The 23,306-nt window shown below is 38.9% G+C and overlaps 1 protein-coding gene across 1 annotated transcript in view; it reads left to right on the plus strand.

The window, feature by feature from the left end:
* Nucleotides 1–22,880, plus strand: part of LOC139719790 (neuroplastin-like) — a 63,384-nt gene extending 40,504 nt beyond the window's left edge. The window contains exons 2-6 of the mRNA XM_071631175.1: nt 15,382–15,669; nt 16,914–17,195; nt 18,344–18,646; nt 20,791–20,926; nt 22,184–22,880. Coding sequence (XP_071487276.1) covers nt 15,382–15,669; nt 16,914–17,195; nt 18,344–18,646; nt 20,791–20,926; nt 22,184–22,241 — 1,067 coding nt within the window. The 3' untranslated portion in view covers nt 22,242–22,880. The remainder of the gene's footprint in view (nt 1–15,381; nt 15,670–16,913; nt 17,196–18,343; nt 18,647–20,790; nt 20,927–22,183) is intronic.
* The last annotated feature ends 426 nt before the right edge of the window (nt 22,881–23,306 follow it).

The raw sequence follows: 23,306 nt of genomic DNA on the forward strand, positions 1-23,306 counted from the left end.
CAATTGTGGCTGCTACTTTGTACCATGTACAAATATACAGGTGATGAGGTGCTTTAATAATCCGTTTCTTTAAAAAAAATCCTGAATCAAGTACTGGTACTTTGTATTGGTATGATCTGGTATGGATCAACTGGATAAGTCATCCAAAATTCTTGATCTTCAGGCAGAATCAGCTTGAAGAAATTGTTGTCCCCGCCGAACGAGTTTGAGCAGGGGACTATGAAACGGGCTCCGTACGTGTGTGTGTCTGTGTGTCCGTCTGTCCGTCCGTCCGTCTGTCTGTGCGTCCGTGTGTGATCAAAATGTTCAAAATGCTACTCCTTCGCCATTTCTAACCCGATTTTGATTCTGTTTGCTTTATATGATAGCACTACATGGGAGCTTTGAAACTTCTATACAGAATTTCAGTTGTGACCTTTGACCTTGACCTTTGACCTATATTGTACATTTTGCTTCAAAATGCTACTCCTTCGCCATTTCTAACCCGATTTTGATTCCGTTTGCTTTATATGATGGCACTAGGTGAGGGTTTCAAAACTTCTACACAGAATTTTGACCTTGACTTCTTTGACCTTTGACCTTGATTTTTTACCTATATTGTACATTGGCTACAAAATGCTACTCCTTCGCCATTTCTAACCCGATTTCAATTCCGTTTACTTTATGTGATGGCACTAGGTGAGGGCTTCAAAACTTCTACACAGAATTTTGACCTTTGACTTCTTTGACCTTTGACCTTGATTTTGGACCTATATTGTACATTTTGCTACAAAATGCTACTCCTTCGCCATTTGTAACCCGATTTCAATTCCGTTTGCTGAGTGATGGCACTAGGTGAGGGCTTCAAAACTTCTACACAGAATTTTGACCTTTGACTTCTTTGACCTCTGACCTTGATTTTTGACCTGTATTGTACATTTTGCTACCAAATGCTACTCCTTCGCCATTTCTAACCCGATTTCGATTCCGTTTGCTTTATGTGATGGCACTAGGTGAGGGCTTCAAAACTTCTACACAGAATTGTGACCTTTGACTTCTTTGACCTTTGACCTTGATTTTTTACCTATATTGTACATTGGCTACAAAATGCTACTCCTTCGCCATTTCTAACTCGATTTCGATTCCGTTTGCTTTATGTGATGGCACTAGGTGAGGGCTTCAAAACTTCTACATAGAATTTTGACCTTTGACTTCTTTGACCTTTGACCTTGATCTTTTTACCTATATTGTACATTTTGCTACTAAATGCTACTTCCGGCGGGGACATATATTACGCACCGCGTAATTTCTACTTTTCCTTGTTAATTTAAGTAATTTCTTGTCTGTTTATCCATTTGTGTTAGTGTTTTTTTCTTCTGTTTGTTTTTATCTCTGACACAATTTATATCTTGTCATATGGCACCAATACTTTGTATGTAGATGGAGGCATCATGTTTGTTTGGTTTTGTTTTTTTTTGGGGGGGGGAAGGGGAGGGGGGGGGGTTAGTGTGACCTTCCACTCATTCCTGCATTGTGGAACAATGTCACCTATTTTGAAAAAAACAAAACCCACACACACCAACAACAACAAAAAAACTTTATATCCACATGGTCCTGAATGCCACAAGTGTAAAATTGAAGCCATCTAGAATAAATATGATGCAGTTGAAAAGTGATTTGCTCATAACAATTCTTGTCCGCAGTGGACACCAATGACAAAATGTTGACTCATTCAGAAAATTAATGAAGCAATATAAAGAAGTTGCATTATTTTTTCATGTATGTTTATTACTTATTGGACTTTGTTCAATATATTCAATGTTTTTTGAAAATTTAAATTAGTCCAGATTAATGTAGGTGATTCCCTTGTAACACATGGACACACAAAAAAAAAATATGAAAGAGAAAATAGAGCTGTGTATTTTAATGAATGTGATTCACTGATTTGCTTCATTTCTCTCTTGTTTGTAATTCAAGTTGTTTCCAACACTCTGTTAAAACTTACATTGTAGGAACAATAGTTGTATGAACTGTGCTGTTAGTGTCTACTATCTTTTTTTCCTCACCCTTGGACACCAAGAGTTATGACTATATGAGCATAATCACTCTTTTCTGCAGGCCCCACCCATGTACTGTATTAGAACTCCTAATTGTTCAGGAAGTGTTGTCATGAGAAACTTCCTTCTCTTACCAATTCATCACTTATCACTCTTTTCCATATTCTTTCCTTTTAGAAAGGGACAAGGAGACAAATATTTTAAAATTTCACATACATGTAACAATTTTTCTTGTAAAGTACAGCATGAATTATCCCATAATCCTCCACAATTCAGCAAAAATCATGAAAAAATTGCTAAAGATGGTTTCTGTAGGTTCTTTGCGTAATTTTTGTTGACAGACGAGTAAGTTTTTATTTTGGAATACAACAATTACTGTATTTAGATACAACTTTTTTTTTTTTTTTTTGTCTGTGACCTACAAAGTCTGTGTATTAGGGTAGCGGAACCTAGTATCTGAGCCATGCATATGTACAAATGTATAGAGGAGAATTTCACAAAATGTTCTTTTTTATGAAAAGCATGCATTCGTCTGGCTTGTTACACTGCAGGAAATCAACATGTAATAAGAAAAAATATGTAAAAGAGAATTCCTCAATTTTTTTTTTTCAATGAAAAGTATACATTCCTTTGACTTGTTACTGACATACAATGTACAGTTATACATTCTTGTACATGTATGTTAAGGGTAATATTCCCTCTGCTTTCTGAAAGCTCAAGGTAAAGTCAATTGTGCGATTCATTATGCTTGAACTAAGATAATGTTTACCTTTCTGTCCCTCTCTCTTATTGATTAGAAACAGTTTGTGACGTAAAAAGGACTTTTTGCATGACGTGATGCGTAGCAATGCAAAGTGTTTGTTTAAAGTTTAAACAGATAAATTCAACATGACTGTGTACATGTACATACATAATTGTATAGACCCTAAGATTCAAAGGCTCACTTCAGATTACAGCTTACAAGTTCAGCTGAGGAAAACAAGAAGGTTTTTTATAGACAATATGCAAACAAAACAAAACAAAACAACCCCCCCCCCCCCGGAAAAAAAAATGGGGCAGGAGTAAAATTGATGTGTTTACTGTGAATACGTTGTACAACACAAGCTCAAATATATACTGTAGAAATAGTATTACGCATTGTATGATCGTACCAAAGGACTCGATGGAAGTTGGATTTGACAGGGTCTGTACATACATTTTGTATATTTTTTTTGGGTGTGTAGACTAGGAGTTATGAGCCTGACAAATGAAAAGAGACACTGCAAAGACTGGTGACATACAGGAGCTTTCCACCCTACCTAAGGGCTGGCTGCACTTTGTGTGTCATTTGGCATCATCCAGTAATGATTATGGGCAAGGAACTTCTCAAGAGAGAGATAGCAGTGCCTTGAACCAGGGAGGTGGGAAGCCCAGATTCACAACAGGTGTATGGTGCTTGAGGATGCTTACCATATGCTGTGTTTGTATTGTTCTCTGTCAGAGTCCATGAAGTCCCCTCTTTTGTTTTTCGTTATTTCTTGCTCTTCTTGGGGGGGGGGGGGGGGGGGGGAGAGGGGGGAGGTAGAGGTGGAGGTACATTTGTAGGGGTGGTGAGTTATGGAATATTACCTCATAGAATTAATTTATCTCCATGAATACTGTATGAGCTGTTATTTTCGCGTACAGATATTTTCACAAATGAGGAGGTATTGTTTTCGCGAATGGAAACCAACATGTAGGCTATTTTATAATGTAAGTGTAATACTATTACCCTAGCGCATGACAACATTTTCGGGCGTTGTTAAATTCATGGTCCAAGAGTGATTCACAAAATTCGTGAAAATTAAACCCTCACGAAAATACATGTAATAGCTTAAATACAGTATAATGTGACTGTGGACATTTCCAAAAGACTGAATACAATATATAGTGTACGGTACTTTACTTTTCACCTGTGTAAGTTTGTATCTGTCTACATGTATCAGATGGCATACTACAATACAAAACCAGAAATATTTGTGGCATGAAATTTTCATGAATTGAAGCCTACAGCCTTTTTTCACAGCACTTTCAATGTACATGCGATTGTAGACAATGGAGACAAGAACTTTTGCATGCAATCTAATTTTTCAAATCTTGGCTCCTTGTGAAATATATGAAAATGTCTAGTTTTACCATATTGTTCTTGTACATTGTACCTGTCTGTTTATATTGCATGTGGGACCATTTGTCAACAAGGGAATAAGGTTGATATTTTATGCAAAGGTATCCAGACTTATTGTGTTTGGAATAACACAAGAAAAATAATGTAAGAATACACATTCTTGTCAATGTAAATTGCATTTGTCAACCTTGACTTTTGGCATGAAAGGGGGGGGGGATTGAAAGCAAGAGGAAATCCAACTGACATTTTGTATACCTTGGTATTTGAATGTTTTGCCTGCGATGTATCAGTTGGTCCAGGCAATTGAATAATGATAAAGGTTTGCAATAAAGTTTTATAGCTTGTGAAAGCCATCACTCTGCATTTCATGGGGCCGTTTCTGTCAATTGCATGAGAGCTCAATAGCTCTTTCAGTGCTCTTTTAGCCTTCCTTATCACTCACCCTTTTCCCCTCACTTCCCATCCCGTTTTCCCATCTGTTCTTGGTTAGCAGATGTGTTTTGTTTAATATTCTGTGTGCCTTAAAGAGAAAATTCTCTCATGGTGTAATTGTCGTTTTATTAATCATCACTAAAGGTATAATGACCTGAAAGTCTTTAAAATATCCAGCAAATAATAGACATTTTACTGTAAAAGTGGACATTTTTACGTGAGTAATTTTTTTGTGCTCGGCAGGTTAAGATTAGTTTCGCATGTTTTTAATTCTGCGGAATCAAGACAAACTACTGGAACATATAGCAAGCAAAAGTGTTCATTAAACACTGCAAAATTTTCCACTTTTGCAGTAGTCATATTAATTGACACTGAATCAGGTACACTTTTTAATGTGTTGTAACTTAAATGAAGCTCCCACCAAACTGGAACGGCTTGTGGGTAATGGTCCCTTATTTTGAAGAGGCAGTTAATCATCTACTGTATGACACTCGTCTGACAGAGAGTTCTTAATAGTTTTAATACCCAAGGCAAGCAGACAAGTTGGCCTGTAGCCCCTTGCCTTTTGTTTTTCTTTATGTTCTAAATCAGAATAACCATCTTGCGGCGCGTTCATGCGAATTTCGTAGCCAGAATCACAAACATGAATCATGATTCAAAACGGCATTTCAAATCACGGTCTCCGCGGAAGAGCGTTCATGCGGGCTTGCACAACGCTGATTCTGGCCCAGCTCATCCTTTGCCACTGCGCAGCGCACTGCGCAGTTTTACCTTGTCTCTGCAACTCGAGCCTGACCTCCTGTTTCTGCCAACTGATCAGTCAGTTTATTAATATTGTAGGCCTATACGTTTTTAATTCGGTGAATACCTTCTAATAAGCTGTGGCATTCAGGCTCTGTCCACAGATCGAGGAATAATCTTAATTCTTCGTCTCTCCAATTGTTTCCCTTGGTAGACACAGCTGCAGCCATTATGTTATCAACTCATTTGGAGAGTAATTACATGTATTATTATAATAAACAGCTAGATACTAGCATAGAATCGGTGTATGACGTTGATATAAACAAACTAGTGCAGGTATGGTACCGAAACACACGATTCATAAGACGTACACAAGCGCGTGAACAGAACCAGTTCTAAGCTGTGGGATACCCTGTGAGACACGCATGCGCACAGCGACGTCCAGAATAATGATTGAAATCACGGTTGCGTTCATGCGGTTTCTGCGATTGTGATTCTAGCAGAATCATGATTCAAAACGCCCTTTTTTCCGCATTTCAGATCGGCGTTTTGAAACGCGTTTAAATGGGAAAATCGCATAAACGCAACGCAACTAAACACGTTTAGCGACTAAATGCGTTTAGAAACGCAATTCTAGTTTTGCATGAACGCAGCCTTGGTCGCATGAGTCTAATTTTTTTTTTTTTTTTTGCCAAGTACTCCCCTTTTGATTTGTACAAATGTGTAGGGCCTACACAGCAAAATTTTATTGACTCGCAGTCATCTCTTACCAGAAGCAGCACTTTAGTTACTGTTAAAACAGGAATTTTCAAGCGAGTAATTTGTCATGTTTGGTGGGGCCTGTAAGATGAATTTTGCGTGATCTTATTTCTGCAGTTTCAAAACTAAAATAGGGTTGCATGTCATAACAAGCAAAAAAAAAAAAAAAAAAAAAATGTGTGCTTTTATTTTCATGCTAGTTTCTTGTTGCATGAAATGCCCGAAAATGTTCACTTTTACATTTCAGATACAGTGTACTTACAGTGTAAAGTTAGGCATTCGTGAGGAACTTTCTTTTTCCCCACATTGGACCAAAAGTTTGGAATGATATTCCTGTCACTGTTTGCTGGTCATCTTCAGTGGAATCACTTTAAAACATCTCTAAAAACACATCTGTTTAACACGTCATAGAAAGAAAAAAAATAATGTCACATACTTTTTTATGCCTCCGCCAACGAAGTGGCCGGAGGCATTATGTTTTCGGGTTGTCCGTCCGTCCGTACGTCTGCACGTCCGTCCCGTTTTGTTTTTGTCGATATCTCAAGAACCGTGAGGTGGTTTTACATCAAACTTGGTATGAGGGTATATCCTGGGGGGATGATACTTTGTTTGTATTTTAGGGTCACGGGGTCAAAGGTCAAAGGTCACAGGTTATTTTGTGAAAAAAAGGTTGACATCTCATGTTTTTCTCCATATCTCGCAAATGGTTCAAGGTTTCTTCATGGAACTTGGTATATATGCATGTACCGATGGGCAGTGATTATCTAGGGAAGTTGGGGGTCATGGGTCAAAGGTCAGGGGGTCAAAGGTCAAGGTCAACTCCTCGAAATATCACTACTTTCCGTATATTTATGCAATGCCTAAAGGATTTTTTTTTAACTTGATGTATGCATGTATAACCCAATATATATTCTGTGGGAAGTTTTTTGCCAAAAGGTCAAAGGTCAAAAGGTCAAAGGTCGAGTGAAAGTGCTAAATTGCACTTCTTCCTCCATATCTCAAAAGTAACTCAAGGTATTATCATGAAACTTACATATTTATGCATGTCTACCTAACAGTGATTCTCTTTGGAACTGTGAGGTCAAAGGTCAAAGGCCAGGTTTAGATAGAACTATTATTTTACCATTTTATACTGAAATTATACTTTTTCTCAATACCTTGAAAATTACTCAATGCATAAACTTATAAAAGGGTCAAAAGTCAAGTAAAAATCATCAGTTCCCCCAAATACATGCACTCTGACGTTTTACGTAATCATTCATCCAATTGAACCTAGTTCTAGGAAAGTGAATATTCAGCACATTTGTGGCAAACCTGTCATTTTAATATTTTGCCAATTGTGTGAAACTGTCATCACACGTTGTCAAGACATTGTACTTTAGACCTATTAGGAGAACCATGCATTATGGCGGAGGCATACACCAGTCGCCGTAGCGACATTTCTAGTTTATTTCTTTTTCTTAAGCGTAAAGCGTAAAAGTGCTGTAAACATCTCTTTGATGGATTGTTGCACTATTGAAGCATATTGTATTATTATATTCTAAATTATTATTATTATTATTATTATTATTATTATTATCATCATCATCATCATCACCATCATCATTATTATTATTACTACTACTATTATTATTATCATTAGTATCATTATCATCTTCATTATTATCATTATCATTATTTAACAACACGATCCGAATGGCCTGAACAGATTATAATGGTAGCAAGGGGCCCAATTCACTTTATGTATATGTTGTACAAGTAGGTCATACCATCTTCCTACGTATCTGTTCATAGTTTTTTTTGGCTTTACAGCTGCACAGCACTGGGATCCTGGATGAGCCCACAATATATGGGATTCATCACATCGTGACCATTCTTTCACAAAGCCGTAGCATTGTTTTCTCTTTTTTTTTCCTAGTTCTTGGTCAGACAGGATGGACATGATTATTAAAGCCAAATGAGCTAAAAATATGGTTGTGTGCAATTTTATTGTAGAAATGGCATAATCTGTGCATTAAGATATAGTGACGTTGGTAAAAGCTATGCTGTTAATGCAGATTAGATTTGATAATTGTGCCATAACCTCTCAAGTGTTGCACCAACCTGTTTGCAATCATGAGGGCATGACATCATAGGCAGGTGTCATTTAGTTTGCATTTTATTCAATTGAACAATGACTGATGTGTAGTCACGATAGATATTGCTGATTGTGTGATAGGGCAGAAGTTACGAATTTAATTATTTGGTCTTGCTCAGTGTGAACATGGACTGATGTTTCATGTATCACATATTGTTGCGTTCATGTGCAGTTAACATCATTGTACACGTACAATAGGTCTGCGTATGCATACACTGTATCATGTACACTACGGAACTTGTTTGGATACAAATGTTATGTGGACGGGTCAGCTTTCATGCCCTTTCTAGTCAATGCCATTGATTCAGTCAGACAAGGATCTGACCTGACTGAGGCACACAGGAAGGCCTGATTGGTGATAAGTGTAGGCTCTACGCATGCCAACTGGGGTGCTGCTGAGCATTTTATGTGCTACGTTGATCCTGAATGCATTGTGCCATTGTTTGGTGTGATCCCGTCCAAGGTCCATACCTGGTATTGAGCACCAAATTCCTTGCCCCCCCCCCCCCTTTACCTTTTTGCTTACCTTGGCTTTCAGGCTTGGTCAGGTGTGCTAGCAGTTTCACCCATTTGATGTTGTATAAAGATAAAATCTTGAGACATACCGGGTACAAATGAATCATATGATATGGACTGGTCTTGAGGGGGATATACAACTCTCATTAAACAGCAAATTTCCATTACGCGGAGCTCAAGTACCCTTATGCTTGCGGTTTGTGCATATTTTCTTTTTGTGATTGACCATAGTGTTTACATTAGGTTGATGCCGAAATCTTGAAAAAGACAGCACCCACTAATATTGCCAGCTGGAAACTGGTGGTTTCCTGACCAATCAAAATACCAACTACAGTTGCCCAGTAAAACTACCTTATTTAGGTAATAAAATATCAATATTATATCAATGGAAGATGCAAGTGTATCCACCACATTGCATGACTGTCAGAGGTACTGGTGTAATGAATAGACATTTCTTTAGCAAATAGTAATCTTGCAGGGGTGTGCAGACCTGGGCCAGTAAACCTCTTCCCATCCCCCCCCCCCAAAAAAAAAGGGAAAAGGTGAAGGTATGAAGGGGGGGGGGGGAGGGAATAGGAAGTTGTTCACAGTTTCCCAGGAATACAGGTTCAAGGGATCGTACAGTTCTGGTTGAGACCTAATTTCAGGTTTCTAACATTTTTAGCTGAGACAATGAGAAATCTCATATGAAATATGAAAGAGCATGGAATTTTATGAGGAATTCAACGTTTATTTGATAAAAATTGGTTTTGAAATGGCTGAGATATCCAAAAAAGAACGATTCTAGTAAAGTGTGGGACCCACACTTTGTAACGATCGCTATGTTTTACTTTGTTTTTGGATGTTTCAGTTATTCCAAACCCGATTTTCATGAAGTAAACTTTGAATTCCTCTTAAAATGGTAGGCTCTGTACAATATCATAAGTGTTTTTTTGGTATCTTGCAAAAATTTAAAAGCCTAATTCTCATCTCGACCAAAACTGTACTATCCCTTTAAACGAGTTGAGGGTCAGGGTAACCAGGTACAGTACCAGCCTGCCTGTGTGATCATTCACTCCCATTGGTATCATGTCAATGTACAGACAGTGTAATAAAGCATTTTGAAGATTTTGGCCCTGAAAGGGTCAGCTGGAATTCAACCGAGTTTAAACCAATATGCTGTGCAACTTGTACAATGTTTGTAAGCCCAAGCTGTCTTTTTCATTTGCAGAGCAGAGAGTAATAGGCCTACATGGCTGGCTGGTATCCACAGGCACCAGACACAGACCATCAGGGTAATGGCATATGAAAGCAGGCAGTTGCCTTGGAGTTAGGCTCTGGTGTTTGATATCGAGAGCTGTGGAATATCATTGCTACCTCAGTATCATATGCATTGGCAATGTATGCTTTTTCCAACATTATGAGCAGATAAGGTAGTGCACATGAGTATGTGATATGGGCAGGCATACAGTTGTAATGACAAATGGTTATTAGTCACAAGATGTTAAGATAGTGTCCACTGTTGTTTTAAAACATCATTTACCATTTGCAGATAAAAGAAGAACCCAGTTTTAGTGTTTCAAAGTAGTTCTAAAAACAGAGGGATAGAAACAACTAGTGCAAAAAGGTTCAGTATCAGTGCTATGTATGTTTAAATATACAAAATGTGAACAATAGTTATAATAGAATTGTTTCCAGACTAAACCATGATCTGCAGTAGTGGTTTAGTGGGAGAAATTGTGATATTATTTGATGTACGGATATGGATGTAGGCCTACAAGTATAGTGCTCTGCGCTAATTTTGTGTGATTATAGTGCTCGTGATTTCATACATGAGCTCTGTTTAAAGGAGGACGTACAGCAAAATTACAGTTTGAGTGCGCTTTTCTTTTATGATTCCGTAAAATGGGGTGAATAGGGACAATTTTAATGTTCTCATGATTATAAATTTTTTCATGCAGCCCAAAGACTGAATCTTATGTGGGGAATTTATGTCCACTTAAAATACCTTTAATTTGGTTTTATGAAAAAAAAAATACTAAGAGGAAAATCATGTTTTTTGATAAAATGGCGGTGTCCGTTTTGACCCCAAATTTGGAGTCAACAGGAACAACACTAGTTTTGATTGAAAAAAAAAAAAAGCTGTTTAGAGGCAGTTTTTTCCAATCCATGCGATAGATTGGATTAAGGGAACATCTACATTTAGAGAGTGCAAAAATAGTATACAAACATTTCAGAGCAATCTATTCCAGCGTTAAATCAATCTTAAAAAAAAAATGGCAACAGCCCAACAAAACGAGCTGACATACAAAAATGTGACCCATCAGGTCAAAGGTTAAGATTAGAAAGTAAGTCAAAACTTTACTAATCCATTGAATTGCACTCAAATATTAACCCACTACTTCTCCAAGTGGCAAATCATGATGTACAATGTTATACACACACTCTAGATTCAGTGATACTTAACTCTAATTACATGTGTATGTAGCTTCTATGGGTATTTTGGGAGTTCTTACAGTGATTGTAATATGGCACCTGAAGTATGGGTCTGACCCAAACAAATGTGTTAATGGCATTAAAACATGCAGAAGACAGAGAAAAGGGTCTTGAAATTCAAGTGCAAAAGTCCTAGCCTGTCTTAGGCAGTGAAGAAATTTCTGAGTGGGTGGGTGACGGCGGGGTTCCAAGACCATTTCCGCTCTAGTTAGGGTCAAGACAGCAAAGTTCACTCTCATCTATGAATACAAAAGTGAAGCCACATATCCCACGATCTTATTGCTCTCTTGTCAAGAGATTTAGATTTTAAGAGTCACACTTTTGGAAATAGCTGGACATAAGAAACATTTCAGGGCAATTTATGACATTATAATACAACTTAATCATACAGAAAGTTTAAAGGGCCAATCAAACGACACCATGGTGTCCCTGTTCACCCCAGTCTAACTGATTTTTTGCCCATGAGAAGAAAAAACATGCTGTCATAAATTCCTGTTGGAATGATTATTTCAAATTCTAAGGTTTGGTGTAGTAGCTAGCAGGCTAGATTCATGCACATTTTCAGCGAATTTCATTAATCAATGGCCACAGGAGCAGAAAAGTTTTCACCACCCTGATTTTTTGTGATATTTTTGAAAACTTTTTATTTTGACCTCCTGTACCCTTAAAGAATTTTTTCAAATCAGATGGACCACTTTCTGGACACTGTTGGATGATCCTTCCATCCTGTGATAAAATAAGAAAAAAAGTTTCAAAGCAAATATGAAAAATGCAGATTCAAAAAACTTTCCTCCGTTTTGTCTCTATTCACCTCGTCGTCCCTGTTCACCCCGTTTTACGGTTATCATGCAGTCATATTGGCATTTGTATCATGGGAAGTGGGGCTTATTTGTTGCCCATGTCGAGTCAAAGTTTAGTGCAGTATGTTCAGGTGTTTGAAATGACAGGTCGGTCTGAAAGCCATTATGGGCTTCAAGACTGATACAGTTCATCAGTCCTACACTGCTCTATATGCATTGTGTCAATTCCCAAGCATGTATAACATGTACAATTGGTATCAATCCCTATGCAATATGAATGTTATACCATTGCTGACTTGTCAACACCTCTCTTTGCTAGCATTACACACTAATGTTACTGATGAGTCTTCCCCAAACAATAGTCCTTATCATTGTATTTACAGCATGCTAAGCAAACTTTGCAGAAGGCATTTATGAACCGAAATACAATGGAGTGAAGGTTAACGATATACACGTAGGAGAAGCAAAACATTCTATATCTCGCCAAATGTCAATGGAAGGGTGTTCAAAGGGATCTGGCCTCTGTGAGATTCAGGTACCGCTGTTTACTCACGTACAGTGTTAATACCTCTGCATACACATGGGTGATACAATGTACGTGGGGCTGGAGGTGTGCGAGTAGTGACAATGACCTCCCCTCTTGGTACAACTACTTTGTAGGCTTTGGCTGTGTATTTTATTTCTTAATTTGACAAACAAGTAGTTTTACCTGCTCCTAAAGGCAGTTACTACCCTTTTTCCCCATTAACGCTGTTGTGTGAAAAGTGGCAATATACTTCATCAAATATGGCCTACCTGTATTTTCTTTGACAAACAGTGTAGTTGCCCAATGAGAGCGTACTGGTGTACAGCTACTCGCATAACAGTGGTTATCATGATCTCAAGATGATTGTGCTGCAGTACAATGTACAGGGTACTCCCATTATAACGAGGTTCTCGGGACCGGCAGGTTTCCTTCGTTATATTGGAATTTTATAACCAAACAGATAGACAATAAAAATCATAAAAGGGATAATGTTGCTATCTAAATTGTAATTGGAATTTTGTTATAAATGTGTACGTTATAACAGGAGTGCACTGTAATAGTCACAAGGGGACTGCTTTGGAAGGCTCATAAACAAATCACACGCAATCAAATCATGCCATGTTATCACATTTTATGGGTACCATTGCAGATAACAAGCTACTGTAATCTACGAAGTGTAGGGTGGTCAGTATAATTTTTTGATTGTCAATAGATCAAAAATACCCATGCCTACAATACATGCATGAGTACCATGTACCCCAGCTACAATGTATGCAATTCTCATCAACAATTTGTAAAGGCTATACCATGCATTGCGTGTTGATACAAAAGTGCTCCGTAAAGGTGATAGTGTGATAGCATGACTTCGTGATGAGTGAATTTCAATGCTGATGCACAGTCTTGAGAAATGCTCGGCAGGAAGTCTTTAGTTCTTGGTGGTAATAAAGTAGCGGGGTACACTGTTGATAGCTTTGAGTAATTGCCCCCGTCTTGGCGGTCCAATTTAGGGTTTCAACATGTTACAGCAACATCCTAAAATATTTACACAACATCCTGGAAAAGGTATGCCAAAATTTGACATTATGAAAGCAGCACACATGCAGATGTTTACGCAAACTTTCAGAAAGATGGGGGGGGGGGGGAGATTCTTATCCTTGAATATACAGCTCATTCTCCTGTAGTCAAATGTTCAAAAATGAGGCTGAAGACAGCACCAGAGAGCAGTCTAGTGTCCCAGTGCTATCTCCATTGTCTCCTTAAGGCTGCGTTCACATAGAAGTATTCGCTATTCGCTATTCGCTATTCGCTATTCACTATTCGCTATTCGAGCACCGAGTACACCATCACCCGCACCGTCAACTCACCATCCCATGCAGTGAGGATTTCTTCCTCCTACATCCCAGCAAATCTTATTAACAATTTCTAAACTGCATCAGAATGTCAGTCTACACATTGCTAAAGGGCAAATCCAGACCAAAAGTGTAATTATTTCATAAACGAGAGACGGTATACGCTGCAAGAAAATCGAACAAGCTCGATTCCCACTTTGCTTAACTTTTCGCAGCTATTCGGTACTTTCGAATAGTGCCCTCCTATGTGAACCGGTGTGAGGAAATCCTATCGTTCGATTCAAGCTATTCGCGTGCCCTCAAAAAACGAGCCCGAATACCCGAATAGTATACTTCTATGTGAACGCAGCCTTAAGCACATACGTGTACATTCATGCGCAAGAACAAGTTTCTCGTTTTGGAGGAGGGGTGGTAGGGGGTACATCTTCCATGCAACATTCTTGGTTTCAAGTTGTGGACCATCTTACCCTTTCAATACCAACATCTTGCCATTGTCTCTTACTTGTGATGCCACTGTACCACAGAGACACTGGTTATCCATTTGCTCTTTTTACTCTCAGAGCACTTGGGCAAGTGTTGATGTGGATTTTTTTTTTTTTTTTTTTGATGCAGAACAATTGCAAAAGATTAGTTAGTTGTTTTTTTTTTCTGTCTTCTTTTTCACCAGCTGCAGTTATCAGAGCCATATCACTATTTTATTGTTTATTTGGATATATTTTGGCTGAAACACTTTCATTGTTCATAATTAATGTCTAACAATGATAAGCAAATCCTCAGAAATAATCAGAGCAATTTCATTTCTTTACCTGAAAGATCATTTTCTAAGCAATCCCTGATAGATTCTGCGAATTGCACACTAAGTGACTGTGTATATAAATTGTTTAGCACTTGGACAAAGTGCTGGTAGTCACATTGAGCATCTTCAGCTCCTAGCCATGCACTTAAAACCTCTTTGCATTAAAGACCGTCATTATATACTATTTGTTTCATACAACACCTTGGACATCGATGGATGTGGTCTGCACTTATTCTTGAATTTGATTTAGTACAGATATGGCAACAATTTTTTTTTTTCTTGAAAGGCATATGGGTGGCAGAGTACAGTCATCAGTGGTACACGAAAAAGCGATCGGAATAAAGTTATTGACAGTAAAATGAGTGACTGAACGCCTGATTGTGACTGATAGAGTGTGTGTGGCAAAGGCATTTTTATTGTCATGTCGGAGACATGCATTGGTGCAAAAACTTCATGTGTTGGTCGTGAATTTATCACAGGAGTCAATGTATTAAAGTTTGTGACATCAGCCGTGTGCTATCCATTTTTACTCAACAAAAATTGCATGGACGGCATGCAGTGGTACTTTGAACGGTATGTCATGTGGTGAGCAATCAACTAGTCTGATAGCTAGAATCTTTTTATTTGGTGCATAGTAACTTTCATTACCTTCTGCTTACATATAATTTCAGTTGTGGAGGTGTCTCCAGCATCGCTGTCTGGCGAAGAAGGCAGCAGATTCACTTTCACCTGCTCGGGACCGAGTACCGCCAACTTGGAGTGGTACCGACGGTTTTCATCCGGTAACGATACCCGACTTGTCACCTCATCTAAGTATGAGGTTATCGGCTCCTTGTCTGAGAACTCCAGTACTTCCACGCTGACAATAAAAAATGCCATGATCTCTGACACTGGCAACTACTTCTGCCAGGATGCTTCGGATCCAGTACCATTCGTCGTACCTTTGACTGTCAGTGAATGTAAGTACAATCCTGGTCATTACTGTTTCTAATGCTACTTTAGGAGAGAGATATAGATGGAATATGCAAAATGCACAACTATGATTTGAATAAAATCCAAGGTCATTAAGTAGTCAATGGACTGAAATAAGTACGAAATATGTTTCATGCATTTAAGTGCACCCTTCTTATGTGGGTGTCGGGATATTTTCATTGTTGGACTTCTGTCTGCGGTGTGCAGTGTCACTTGCAAGCATGCAATGTAAAGTCGCATGGAGCATGGACTAGATTGAAACCACCTCTGTGAATTTGGATAAAGGTGTGTAAAATCATAATACTTTTATGTAAAATCTGAAAGTGTATTACCATAAAAAGTGGCTCACCTGAAATTGTAGAATACTAGTTTGTTACTAACATGCTGTACAAATTGTATTCCAGGTCACAAGTGGACGAGTCACTGAATCTGACTATAGATGCATGTTTGGAATGAACCACTCATGGCGTACACTGAACCAAAGGCACTTCAGGCATTTGTGAAATAAAACTTCAGGGCACATTCTTCTGTGTTCTAGCATGGCAAACCAAGAGGAAGTTTGACAGTTTTGTTTTGTTTTGTTTTGTTTTTTTGCATCTTGCAAAAAAATTCTTGTACAGTCCGACCTTTCTTGTGTGGCCTCCCTTTATCCAATCTGTCAATTATTCAGACACAATCTCACCATTATTTTTTTTTTTTAAGTGTAGTAATTATGGGGAAAAGGGGGATTCAAAATCAAACTCAATTCCTACACAAATTCACATGAGTTATGTATAATTCCCAACTTAATTAATATACATTCTCATCATATTTTCTTCTTAATAACATATATATTCAAACATTCACTACCCCCAAATTTTGCACTGATCTTGCAAAGAAAGAGTTTCATTGTACACTACCTGCACAAGGTTACATACATACTAGCTACCATTGGGTAGGCAGCTGCACGTATTAAACATCGAGTCTCCCACATCCAGCCAAATCCCTTATCCAGACGAGTACCAGTCCCGACATGTCCAGATAAGAGAGGTCGGATTGTATTTATGGTGGAAGATGATTTTGCCAAAAGAATGTGTGTGATATCTTCAAAGGGCAATCAAACTAATTATTTTGGAAGTTTGAAATGCATCTTTATTGTAATGTGACCATTGGTTGATTTCATGTATGAATCTTGTCGTCTTCAATATGTAACTTTGTTTTTGTTTTTGTTTGCTCTTTGTTAAATGTCAAGTGAAAGACATGAGGATCGATCCCAGCAACCCGCAGTATGAAACGGACAAAGCACTGTACCTGACCTGTTTCGTCAACAACGCCACTGACCTGGAGGTGAGCTGGCACTTCAACGGGGGCACAGGGAGCTCTCCGGTGGCCAGGGGTGATGATGCCAGCAACGTCCAGGTCCTCAACAACGGCACTCTCATCATCAGGATGATGAAGCCAGAGAATGCAGGCATCTACACCTGCACGCACGCCTTCAGTGGCACCAGCAAGAGTGTATCTGTCAGTGTCGGAGGTATGAGATCCATATATTGGTGCCGCACCGAGAGAATTTGCAAGTGAGAAACCAAAGTGCAGCTGTGATGCCATTCAAAATCAGCATTTAGCATACTGTGATGTTGGTATCAAGGTGTATATAGTATACAAATATACCAGGCCTGAGAGGTTCTGGTTGAAACTATGTGCATGAGGTGACTCCAGTAATACTATTTCCTGAGGGGCACAGCCCCAAAGAAAATAGCGCTACTGAAGTCCTTTTCAATATTTTGTTGTAATGGTGCTCTGCTTGTAAACAAACCAGTGCCGTATATACGTCACTGAAACAAATGATCGTTTGGGAGCATGCCGGGGTCACAGTGCAGAGGTGCTGGTGGGGGTTAGTTGCAATGAACAATAGGCTACCGTTTTTATACAGTCGAACTTTCGAACATCAGGCTCACAGCTGCTCTCTTATTGGTTATCTGTTTTCTACGCACAAGAATATGAACGAGGACGAACAAAACGATGTATTACAGTTACGATGATTCAATGACAACTTGAATTTAAACACAAGTTTGGAAATACTACCTCTCCTCGTACCGACTTGCTAATGATGATGATTCTGTAGCATACACCGAAGAAATTTTTGCTAAATGCGGGATTATGATGTCATATCCTATGATGTCACGATCATTGCACTTCTGGGGTCGCAATTTGGTACAGAATTTGGCCAAATTTGCGTGTATGGGCTGAGACCGGGCCGAGACTACCTCCAGAGCTTGGCCAAATGTGTAGCCGTTTTTGGTACCGCATTTTGCCTTTAAGCATTAACAGTGAAAGGAAGGCCGGGTGAGCCTGGGCTGAGCGCGGTCTTTTCACTCACTATATTAAGACGGGGTCTTATTCAATCCCTCCATTTTAGACTTTTATGCATTCAGTTGTGAAACAAGTTAAGTACCATTTCTAAACATTTTAGAGTAAGTCCGTCATCAGGTAAGCAGTACCTCAGATAAACCTAAAACCATATTTGTTGCATAATATGGAATATTCTTGTACTTATGATAAAAGATATCCCATTTATAAAAACGAAAATTCTTTGTTTTAGCAGGTTTAATCGCAAATATCTCAAATTGACAAGAATGGAGTTAAATCCTTTTGTGATCAATCCCTCCAATTTATTTCCAGGAGATATTACTCTCACTGCACCAAGGTCGGTGAAGTTCACAGAAGGAGACCGTGCCCTCATCGAGTGCACCGCCGATGTGATCACCAAGGCACTCCTTCCCAACATCACGTGGCTGATCGACAGCATGCCGTACGAGGACAACTGCACTGACCGCTGCTCCGTCAAGGTCTCCAAGAAGGAGCTGAGCATCACCAGCGAGCTGGAAATCGTGAAGATCACGATGGACGACCGCAAGAACTACACCTGCATCGCCTCCAACGGTGCCTCGGAAGAGAGCCGTGACATCCTGCTCCGTGTCAGAGGTGAGGATTGCTGTACACGCCATATATTTTTAGCGAGTCAATTTGCGCAAATCTGGACTTCCCGACGATTTCACAAGGGGTTAAATTCGTGATCGCGGAGTGTGACTTTCATGTCGGGGGGGGGGGGGGGGGGGGGGGGGGGAGGAGGAGGGGATCAGAGTCAATATTTTGCCGTGTCTTTAAATTTGCAAATAGCACCTGACTCGCGAAATTTGCGAAAATAACACCCTCTTGAAATATTCAGCATATGCAGTAGTCAGCAATTCTTGAGAAGGGTCTTGTGGCAGCAACTTGAAAGTCTTTTTTAAGCTAGTGCATCACTGCATTCAGATCCCAGTCAAGGAGAGACACCTTTGTGTCAGGAAATCTAGGCAAACTCTCCTTGTGGCTTCTGACTGAACCAGCTGCCCATTTCGCGATCAACAGATGCCGGAGTATATGTCACAACATCTGCATTTACCTACTTTGATCTTTAGCTCATTAAAGGACAAGTTCACCTTCATAAACATAAGGATTGAGAGAATGCAACAATATTAGTAGAACACATCAGTGAAAGTTTGAGGAAAATTGGACAATCAATGCAAAAGTTATGAATGTTTAAAATTTTTGTGTTGGAACCGCTGGATGAGGAGACTACTACAGCTTGTGAGTCATATGCGTACAACAGTAAAAAGAAAATATAAAGAAAATTCAACATATTTTCACTTTTTTTGCATAATAAAAGAGCACTTGACTTGACTTTTTCTAAAGGCAGGGGGAATAATATTACCCATAACATTTGTCGGTAACGAGTCGGGGGAATGTGTACTTTTTGCAAAAGATGAAATTTTGTGAAATTCTCTTTATATTTTCCTTATATTGTTGTACGCATGTGACATCTAAGTTATTCACACACTGCAGTAGTCTTCTCATCCAGCGGTTACTGCACAAAAACTTCAAAAATTCATAACTTTTGAACGGATTGTCCAATTTTCCTCAAACTTTCAATGATGTGTTGTACTAATATTGCTACATTCTCTCAATCCTTATGTTTATGAAGGTGAACTTGTCCTTTAACCCCTCATGAAAACAGACAATGTGGTACCTTAAATGCTTTCTCGTGGCACTTGCTTTCTATCATTCTATGAGTCACATACTTTTCAGCAATAAATGATAGGGAATTCTGAGAAGCATGTTTACAGATTGTGCATCGAAGCATCAGCAGGAACATAAAATGAATATAACCTAGTTATGTTATTAGGCATGTCACACATGGTAGGTGCCATAGGGTGCATGCAGGGGCCAGTGATATAAATATACTACATGGTTGCATGGAGGAGTGGTGTATTGTTACAAAGCGATGACCCAGCAAAAGTTTGCCACAAAAAAAAAAAAAAAAATTGTCCTGTTGTGGAATCTGTGTAATTCTTTTTTTAGATTTAAAAAAAAAAATAATTGTGATATTAGTTGTTTATGAAGGATGTCATACAGCAAAAGTAATGTCCTTAGCCTGGCAGTACCCTCAAATTGTTTGATTACATATCAGGCTTTGATGATAGTGCACACAAAGTTTTGTGATGCCTATTGTTGTATGTGGATTGTAATGCTCACATTCAAGGGAATGTAACTCCTCTGCTTGTTTCACTTGGCTATGATGAAATGGGTGACACTTCTTTTTTTTCACAATCACACAAACCACAAGAAAATAACTGAGCAAAGAACCAAAACCTTGCATTTCTTCTGTTCTGAATGAGTAATAAAGTGCAGTGACCTGTGATAAGTATGTTTACCTTTGATGAAATTACAATTATAACGAGGGTGTAATACCATGTAGGATTTTCTTTTCACATTGAGCAACTGTACATGGGGTCATTCAAAGTGTCTTTCTCCTCTCCCCCCCCCCCCCCCATCCCAATGCCAAACAAACTCACTCACTCCATAGACGATCCATATTACATGATCTACACTGTATGTGAAAGATACCAAAGTAGCAATGCTTGACATGTGGCTTTAATGTTCATTCGTTTACTTCTCTCTCTCTCCCTCCCCCTCTCTCTCTCTTTTGCTTTCTTTTGCTTTCTGTCTTTCTCTGTCTGTCTGTCTGTCTGTTTGTCTGTCTACGTTTTCTCTGATTGACTGTCTCCATGTCTTTGTTGCTTGGCCAGATCGTCTGGCTGCCCTCTGGCCCTTCCTGGGCATCGTGTCGGAGGTCGTCATCCTCATCATCATCATCTTCATCCACGAGAAGTGCAGCAAGGGAGAGGACTTTGGCGAGGACGACGAGGACGACGATGACCTCAAGTGAGTTTTAATACCCCTCTCAGTGCCGATGAGTCAAATTTTACTCTCGTGGCTTTGGATAAAAAATTAATGTGGCACACAGAGGGTTAAAAACTGACCTCAGACTGTGACAAATTCTAATCCCTAGTTTTTTGACTAGGGCCTTGCACCACTGGTTTTTATTCATTGAAAGTCTGACCTCGATTATCTGGCTGTCTCTTGATGAAGACTTCTCTGTCATCCGATCGTATTCACGCTGTGAAGATGCAAAAAAAAGTGATTTCAAACTCAATTTAAACTTGTACAAAACCCTCAGATGATTTGCCTACAATGTTCCCAACAGAAACATATTATGAATTTTACATTAAAATGTTGCAGTTTTCGTGAGAAAATGGACTATAGTCCTAATAGGCTGGTATAGATTACACCACTGTTGCAGTACATGCTACCAACCTAGCTACCACTGGATCGGCAGCTGTACATTTGTATGTACAGGTACATGTAACATCGCTTCTCCCATATCCAGCCAAATCGCATATCTGGATGGGCTATGGTCCCGACATGGTCGCATAACGGAGGTCGGACTTCATTCATGTATTTATCATGTTTTTGTGCTAGTCATTGTATCTATACTGTAAAAGTGGACATTTTCACAGGGTTGAAATTTTGCACGCAAATTTCCACTTTTACAGTACCATATTCTTTTTCTTTGGAAATGCATTTTTTGACAATTCCTGCTCTAACCGTTTCGTATATGTATGTGTTTGCACACCAGTTCTTGTCACAACTTACACAGGGTTACTTCATCTTGTATCTTAGGGAAATGAAATACGGTACCTTCGTGACAAGTTCTTGTATTTTCCTCTTTTTTCTTTCCTGAAGTAAACACATAATCATATCAGTCCAAGATACACGTACCTGTACACATATTATGTAGACTGTTGTCCATGTTCATAGTGTTAAAGCAATCCTTGTGATTTTCATCTTGCAAAGATCAGTGATGGAAGAGGGAAAGCATGTATGTCTGTGTGTATGTCTGATTAAATGTCATGTGTGGTATGTATGTGTGTATGTAAAATATGTAGATATTGTGTATGTATGCACATGTATGTAAGGGTGTATGTAAGTATGCGTGTATGTGTGTATGTATAAGTGTTTTGTGGGAATGTACATGTATTGTATGTTTGTGTGTATGTGTGTGTGTGTGTATAATTGTGTTTGTTTGTTACCTGCTTGTTCTGAAAATATCTTTCTTTCTTTTTTTATTCCACCATCCAGGAAAGAGAAGAAGATCCCTGATGGTGACAACGAGATGAACACCAAGTCAAAGGAGTGACAGGACACACCCCGTAGGAGAGTGGCATGGGCTGGCGAAGATTCTCCTCCATCCCAGTAGGACACCAGGGAAGGGAAGGGGGAGAGCATCTTCTTTCACTCCTGACTCCCTCATCTTCTTCTCTCTACATCATAGTCCCATCATCTCGTCATAATCAGAGATACTGAGAATTTTTTTTGAAGTGATCCAAATGCCGGACATTCTCATTTAAAGTTGGTAAACGTCACTCCAGTCCTTTCATATATTTTGGGTGTGGTTTTAAGTTTTCGATTTTTTATTTTATAATATAAAGAGGGGCATTATACTATATAAAAAAGTTTGAAACACAGCAAGGCACGTGATGGCAAGGTTGCGAGGGATGATGGTGGTGGTATGTAAGCCTTCGTACAAGGCTGCATTCAAGGTTTTTTTTTTTCTTCTTCTTTTTCTTTTTCTAAGTCTTCACAGATGCTGCCTCACAGTCTTGATTGCTAGAAAAAGATTAATTGGTGTATGGTGCATGTACTGTGCTGGGTCTATTACATTTGTATGGAGCTGTTCTCCACAGATTGATGTATGGAAATAAAGACAGGTGTAGAAATTGACATGCAAATAAGACAGCACAGACAGCATCGCAGAGAGGAAACACATTGTGTTATTTTGGAGAGTATACATTGGGGAGGGGGGGGGGGGGGGGGGGATGCCCACTCCTTTCCAGCTGGGGTGACCCAGCTGCCAAACATCTTCGTTTCTTGCTATGAGCCAAGCTGAAGAGTATCACTCAGAATAATCAAAATGTACTCACTTAGGGTAAATATTCTTTCTCTTGTTTAGAAGGAATGCTGTTTAAAATACATTTGTACTCTGATGCTCCCTTTAATCATTGAGTTTAGCAATTGTTTCCTCAAAAAATATTTCACAAATTTCTGGTTTAGAAAGGACATTAACATCTTGGTCGAACATTGAATGTTTGGCATCATCTATTTTCATCTTTTTTTCTTGGAAATTTTCATGATTTGTACCTTATCACTTTTTCATCTTACTTTTCATATTGAAGTATAACAAAAGTGCTGAATATATGGGTAA

The sequence above is a fragment of the Diadema antillarum genome, unplaced genomic scaffold (assembly GCF_040938485.1).
Source record: "Diadema antillarum isolate AM-2024a unplaced genomic scaffold, OU_Dant_1.0 scf00000115, whole genome shotgun sequence".
NCBI lineage: Eukaryota > Metazoa > Echinodermata > Echinoidea > Diadematoida > Diadematidae > Diadema > Diadema antillarum.